The following is a 7,248-nucleotide window of genomic DNA, read 5'->3' on the forward strand; positions in this document are numbered from 1 at the left end:
AGAGGGGGAAGATAATTTCTCTTGCCATGCTGGCCATGCTTTTTTAAATGCACTCCAAGATACCATTGGCCTTCCTGGCCACAGAGTAATACAGAATCCTTAGATTCTACTCCACTAATATTCTTATTGGTCTGCTCTGAACACCAAGTCTACACAAGTCTTCCAGAATCGGTGCCAACTAGTCAAATGCAAGTCATCTAATCTGCTTAAACACGTGCACTATTCTTATGTTTATACAAATAGCATTATTTAAACTTAGTGTGTCCACCCTATTCTATGGCTTCAAAGTTTCACTCAGAGTTTAAACAGGAATTTATGAGGAGCTGCATATCAACAAAGTAAACCTAGTGACTTTCTATAACTCCCCAAAAGTACTTGCATTGTTTATTTTTATTAGCTGGATCAGCAAATCTCTAAGACAACTAGAGGACACATGAGATAATTTTAGTTAAGGACACTCTACTGCCCTGTTTGCCATTAGATTTTTATGCAGCACCAAAAAATGAAATCACACTCAGCCCTGAAGCTACATCATCCCATCTGACATAATAGCTACTAAACTCTAGCTATTTCTGTATTACACTGAGATCAGAGCTGCACAGAAGCCACACCGGGGCTTCAAACAAGGTTAGAATGTGCTGAGAATACCCTAGTCTGCTCTCTGTAATGAAGGAACTATCTTATACTTTCAGATCCATGCTATTTTTAATTCACCTAATTCATATGTAGCCCCCTGTGTATTTCAGAATGCTAAGAGATTCCTCAAATGCCTGAGTCAGTTGGGACCCCGAATCATGCTGACTTTCAATGGGATTTAATACTTACAAAGCCTTTGTGTTTCAGTATTTGCTTTCACATCAGAGGAGTTAGGATCTGATATCACTTTACATACATGAGAGCACATGACAGTGTTCTCCAGCTGCAGAATCTTTGCTGATCCAAACACAAAAATGTTTGAATAGTGCAGTCAACACTGAATTATCTGGAATTCTTATAATGAAATATCCCTTTAACTACTGACCAAGCTCTACAGAGTAATGCCTTATTCCTGGCTATTGCACTACAGGGATATGAAATGATAGGCTTAACTAAGTTACTTTTGGAAGAGAACTCCTCCTGTGTTAGATCCACAGAGAGACTTGGCAGAAGACTGGATAAATCTTTCTTCAAACACTACCTGCACCAATTTTTCTACTTTTCCATAAACAATATACTAAGCCTTTTGTGATTGGCTGCACTGATTAGTTTCTCAGCAGCTCCCAGCACTGAGTATGAGGTATTCATGTATGACAACTGCTTGGGCAAACTTTGCCATCGCCGTTGCCTGGTGACAGTTTTGTGCTGCTCTCTTTCTTTTTTCCCCTGAACAAGTGAATTTTTTTGAGGGCTGAGTGGAGCTGACCTGAGGCTGCTCATTTTTGGAATGCCTGAGGACATGTGAAGCAGGGCTTGGCCAGGAGGGGGAAAGTAGCAAAAAGCAGGTTTTGTGTCCTGTATTCAAAGGTTGAAGGTTAGACCAGTCCCACATTCACCCTGAATGACCTTTGGGAGCAAGGGTTACTCATTACATAGTGCTGTCTTGCTACAGTATTTTCATCTTTCAAGTTGTCCTTTCACAGAGATTTCAAATATGCCTACTCAACACTGCTCAAGTGCTGTAAAGAGTTCAGTATAAATGGGAAAGTTGACCCCAGGTGTTCAAAGGGAAATCTCTGGAGTTTTTCATGCTATGGTATGTGCAGTCTGTTGAAACCTTCACAGTATCCTCAGAGTTTAACAGGAACTCTAAGCTGATCTCTTGTGCAGCAAATCACACAGTGACAGTATATTTCACACTGCTGTGTGGTTCCAGAGAATGAAAATACATTGCTATAGGCTTGAACTAGCTGTTGACATTAACACAACTCTGACAATAGAACCTATAGATATAGGCAAGGCAGTGGAAAATGTTTTTGGCTGTGGTCACCCCAGAAGATGTCAGGAATGAAAAACTTCCTCTTGCTGGCTTATCCTGCTCCCAGAACATCACCACCATAGAGAGGTGGCATCTTACCATCATAAAACCTAGTGTCATGACTTTGGCAACCTGACTAAGAAGCAGAAGGAATGTCGACATTTTATCAGACCCTGATTAACATCATGATGCAAAGTGTGAAAGCGTTATTTTTACTTAAGACTGAATACTTGTCTCAACTAAGTATGCTGAGAATTCCTGGTAGAACTGAGCCATCAGTGTAGGTGTGATTGCTTAAATTAGGTAGGATCCTGAAGTGGCTGCCCCCCAAGGGCCAGGCTGCAGTGCTGCAAAAAAGAAAGTAGGAGCCAGAAGAATCTTTGAACAGTCCGGCTACCAGCAGTGGCATTACTTCACTTTTAGGAGTTTTCTATCCTGCAATATCCATGAGGCTGTTCCTGTACAACAAAACTTATAGAGTGGAAAGAGCAAGGAGGGCTCCCAGGGCTCTCTGCACTCAGAAGCAAAAGCACCAGAAGGATCAGCAGAGGCTCCAAGGCTTCTACAAATACTATATACACAAGCATCTGTGTCCATGATGCTCTTCCTCTCCCTGGTTTTGATCACAAGTTGAAAAGTCTTGGAAATACAGCTCAGAAGAGTTGAAAACTACCAGAAATAAAGATTCAGAAACTTTAAAAACAAAGTGATTTTCTATAACTATGAATGCAGGAGGGCATGCGTAACCACCGCCACCTTACATCTCCACAGGTACTTCAAATAAAGGAGATGGAAGACAGAGAAATAGTCCCTACCCTTAGTTAGTACATCAAGACTAATAAGAGTTGAGTTTTGTGATATGAAGAATTAGGATTGTATCCCTGGGATTCAGAGAGTAGGTGGAGGAGGACAAGTCAAAAAGTGATACATCAAGCATCAATGCCCTAGACCAAAGGAAAGTGCCACATCACAAAAGCCTGAAAGAAAATCTAATGGCAGCCTAAAACCGATTTTGAAAATATTAGGAAAACACTAATAATTATCATGGCTGGCCCAGGTAGACAGTTATTGAGGTTTTATTCCCGTATCACAGCACACTGCCTTCACTTAGCCCCTGAACTTTGTTGTGAGAACGGAGCACTAGAATCAAGGCTGTGGAAACCGGTCGAGAAAAGCTCCCAAAAAAGCTCGTCCTACAGAGCTGGGCAACTTCCTGCAAGACGCGAAAGGGACGGTCCCCAGTGCTTCCAGTGAATTTGAAAGAACAAGTAGAAGAAAGAAAACTCTCCATCCAACCGAAAGAAGAAAAGAATTCCCGCCGCTGGGATAACGATGCAGCCCCGCGGGCGCCCCAACACTGCCGGCCCCACCAATCCCCGCGCAGCCCGGTTGGCCGCGGGGCGGGGAGAGCCCACCCGGCTGGGCGGGCAGACTCCGGCCGCGGCCCCGCCCGGCCCCGTGGGCGGCTTCCCCGCCTCTCCCCTCCCGCCGGCCCCCCGCCGGGCGCGGGCTTTAAATGCGGGACGGTGAGGCGGTAGTAGTGTTTCTCGGTACTCCGACACCTACTGCCATGGTTGAGGCTTTTTGCGCGACGTGGAAGCTGGCTGACAGCCACAACTTTGACGAATACATGAAGGCGCTGGGTAGGTGCGACCGGGAGATCCGGAGCCGGGAGTATGCACCACAGTGAAATAGAAAATTAAATCAGAGTCCCGTAGCAAGAGGTACTGGGGAGAACGAGAGCACCCTGCTCCGTGCCCTGGGTGTCCGGGTAGCTGTGAGGGGACCTCGGAGTCGGGATGGCTGCCCCCAGTCTGCTGCGAGCAGCCCCGGGTCACGGGAGAGCGTGGGATGAGGGCAGCGCTGCCTGCACTTAGGCGGCACGCAAACAAAGATAAGCGTTGTGCCGGGGCATCACCCGGGCGGCACCGGCCCCGCGGAGCTCCTCGGACTCCACGCGGGGTGATCCAGCTCCGCACCCACGCGGCGGGACGGGTGTGCGGTGATGGAAGCGAAACGGGAAGCAGCATCGCACAGCGGCATCCCGAAGCTTTAGAGCGGGGTTAGGATTGTCTGTGCCGATGTGTGAGGCCGAAACGGTGTAAAGAAAAAGGGAAAAAAAGCGTTTGGTGACTTTTGCTTTTCCCCAACGGTGTAGGAGTGGGGTTTGCGATGCGGCAGGTGGGGAACGTGACTAAGCCCACGGTGATCATCAGCAGCGAGGGGGACAAAGTTGTGATCAAGACTCAGAGCACTTTCAAAAACACAGAAATCAGCTTTAAACTCGGCGAGGAATTCGATGAAGCTACCCCCGACGACAGAAACTGCAAAGTAAGTGACCTCTCGGGCTGAAGATCCCTTCTTTTCTCCTCCTTCCCCTCTCCTCAGTGATATCTAACAGTTGCTATGGCTGTAGCACTGCGAAGGATGGGGGGAAGAAAGACAGGATTGCACTCTACTTGGTGACATGTGCTGGGTCTCTTTTTGAATCAGTGTATTGTGTCTTCAGCCCCATTTCTCCTGTCCAGTGCTAAGGAGTTCTATTTTATTCCACCATTTTTCTTTTCTTCTGACACAAAGACCATCTGGTGTAGCCCTTCCCAATTGAAATGAAGTAACGCTTCTCCCTCTGTCTTTTGGGGGCTTTAACGTAAATGTTATCCCTAAGCACAACTGAAGTGATGGTTCCTGAGAGACTGGAACTCTAAAGCAGCAGTTTGTTCTCATTTTTTCTTTTGACATGAACATGAATTGTATGGAGCCCATCCTTAAAATAAGGGTGATTCACATACTTTGCTTTTCCTGCTGGGGGCCGCTTTATTGCTGTAGGTCCACATGTATCTGTTGAAGAGAACTCCATTGAGAAGTGCATGCTGAACCTGTGAGTAGAATCTCAAATACCCCAGGTGAATGAGTGTTTGTATTCCTTGATATCTCGCAGTCAGTCGTGACCCTGGATGGAGACAAGCTTGTGCATGTACAGAAATGGGATGGCAAAGAGACAAACTTTGTAAGAGAAATAAAGGATGGCAGAATGGTAATGGTGAGTACAAAAGTCACTGAGCATTCACATATGCCACTAATGCTCCTACTTCACATTAACTCCAAGCTTGTGAGTTTCAAAGGTATCTGTTAAGCAGCACCTAAACCTGGGGGAAAAGCTAGTGGGGGCTTCTCGGGTTATTACTTTTTGTTTGGCACCTTGCTGGAAAATTGCTGATGGTTCTGTGGCTCCAGACAGGCCAGCCTGTGGATTCTCCATGTGTATCCTTCCTTTCTAGAGTTCATGGAAATACCCAAATGAATATATAGTGCAAATCACATTTTTCATACATATATTTATACTTAACATAAATTCTGGTGAGTTGTGAAATATATTAAGTTCTTATTACATAGACAATGGCCTGTTTAGATTTCTTTAATAGCTTGTTCCATACACACACGTAAATAATAGAGTTATACAGAACAAGTATTTCTCTAGGAGAATGAAACTTCATTAGTGCAGGTGGTAATAGCTTTTTATATTTCATACAAAAGGCCTTAATCTCCCTTTCCTGTTAAAAATGATTAAAATAGCACCTGTAAGGAAAGAAAAAGTAATTTTTGTTTTAAATTTGTTTTCTTGCTGAATTTTCAGGAGCAGGACTATGGGATGAATAAGTGGTATAAGTTACTGTAATGTCCCGGCTGATTCTCATAGCTAGTTTTGGTGTAAGGATGCATCTTAGGGGGGGAAAAAAAAGAACTTCTTCAACCACAGTAATGTATGTGAATTGGCTGATGGACAAAAACAGTTTGCTTTGTTTTCTGAATACTTCAGAGAACACTCTTGTGGATGGAGAGTTCCAAACAGCAGGAGCTTTAGCACTTACGGTCAGTGCAACACAATGTGACAGTGATTCAGGGAAAATTGTGCTTTGTTTTTTAGGGACACATCCCCATACGTATGCAGGAAAGCATTTCCTTCCGAATTTCACTGCAGTTAGATGCAGTATTCCACTTACAATTGCAGAAACCAGGGTAGTTGATATTTTAGCCACATAAGTGCATAGGGTGCATCTATTTGGGTATGAGATTCTTCCTAAGCATGTGCTTATGTAGAATAGCATAGAATGTGAAAATAGAGGAGTTAGCTTTCAATTTCTATGTTCTGTTTTAAGCCAATGTTGTATTTGAGGAGATTGCATTCACAAAATTGGAAAGTCATTTCTGTCCTTGCTTTGGTTATATTGCAGAAGTGCATTCTGAGCTTCTTAGGTTTGAAAGCGAGGAGAAAGCTGGATTTATTGTGGCAACTACAACTTTGAGATTTCTCCTGTTACTTAATTAAAATATCAGTAATCCTGACCAACTTGCTTGCTATGTTGTGTAGCTTATAGAAAAGTCTTGTTCTTGTACAGCCTTCTTAATGCATTAGCCATTACGCAAAATGGTTGAGCATCTAATACTTCTCTTTTCCTTGCAGACTCTTACCTTTGGTGATGTGGTAGCTGTTCGCCACTATGAGAAAGCATAGAGTTCACCTTACCAGATGGTTACGTCTAATGGATGGATTAATGTACTGTCCGTAATTGAAAGTAGCTTAAATGTACATTTCTGACATGAAAGGTTAATAAAGACTTGTTTCTTTTTTTTGGGAGGGAGGTTTTCTTTTTTAAAAGGAACTTTTTGGCGAGCTTTTGCTGTATATTGCAACAAGTTAAAGTTTGCATAAAAACTCTGAGATTTTTTGTTTTGTTTTACAGTAAATGAGAGATATTTGAGTTGCTTTGGAATGGAGATCCAACAAATTAAACAATTTTTTAAACTTGTGCTCCTTTTTTGTATTTCTTGGGCCAATAGTTCAGTCTTCTAGAGGGAGCTGTTGTAAGAGTTCCTTTTTTTTCCCCCAGTTAAACAGCAGAAAAACATGGTATAGGACACTGGGCCAGCATGGAGTATGTGGAAAAGGAAAAGTTCCTTCATGCCACTTGAGTGGCTTTTTGCTGAAGAAATCTGAAGCCTTAGTCTCTACATACTTAGGCAAGTGGGTGAGAGGCTCAACCCAGTTTCAGCTAGTCTCTTGGAGCTTGTGATCAGGGACAGGCTGAGGTCAGCACATAGATAACCTTTGATACCGTTTTGCTTTTAATAGTTAAGAGAAGTTTGTTTTGTTTTACCAAAACAGAACACAGCATATATACAGAAGACTGAAGTACAGCAGAGTGCACGGAGTCAAGTGTTTCATAGGGTGAGGGTGGGACTGGGAGAACCCCAAGCACAGAGCTTGCCTTTCATCAGCCTCTGCAGGGCTG

The 7,248-nt window shown here is 43.7% G+C and overlaps 1 protein-coding gene across 1 annotated transcript; it reads left to right on the plus strand.

Annotated features, from left to right (window-relative positions):
* Window positions 1-3,446: 3,446 nt before the first annotated feature.
* FABP7 (fatty acid binding protein 7) lies at window positions 3,447-6,765 on the plus strand. Its single transcript, XM_072333034.1, has 4 exons — window positions 3,447-3,597; window positions 4,113-4,285; window positions 4,896-4,997; window positions 6,420-6,765. Exons 1-4 carry the CDS (start codon window positions 3,471-3,473, stop codon window positions 6,468-6,470), a joined length of 453 nt encoding a protein of 150 aa, XP_072189135.1. The 5' UTR covers window positions 3,447-3,470; the 3' UTR covers window positions 6,471-6,765.
* The last annotated feature ends 483 nt before the right edge of the window (window positions 6,766-7,248 follow it).

The sequence above is a fragment of the Excalfactoria chinensis genome, chromosome 3 (genome assembly GCF_039878825.1).
Source record: "Excalfactoria chinensis isolate bCotChi1 chromosome 3, bCotChi1.hap2, whole genome shotgun sequence".
In the NCBI taxonomy this organism is placed as follows: domain Eukaryota; kingdom Metazoa; phylum Chordata; class Aves; order Galliformes; family Phasianidae; genus Excalfactoria; species Excalfactoria chinensis.

Coding starts and splice junctions, on each gene's coding strand:
- FABP7 (XM_072333034.1), top strand. CDS start 3,471: ATGCGGGACGGTGAGGCGGTAGTAGTGTTTCTCGGTACTCCGACACCT. Junction 3,598..4,112: donor CGAATACATGAAGGCGCTGG/GTAGGTGCGACC, acceptor CCAACGGTGTAG/GAGTGGGGTTTGCGATGCGG. Junction 4,998..6,419: donor AGGATGGCAGAATGGTAATG/GTGAGTACAAAA, acceptor TTTTCCTTGCAG/ACTCTTACCTTTGGTGATGT.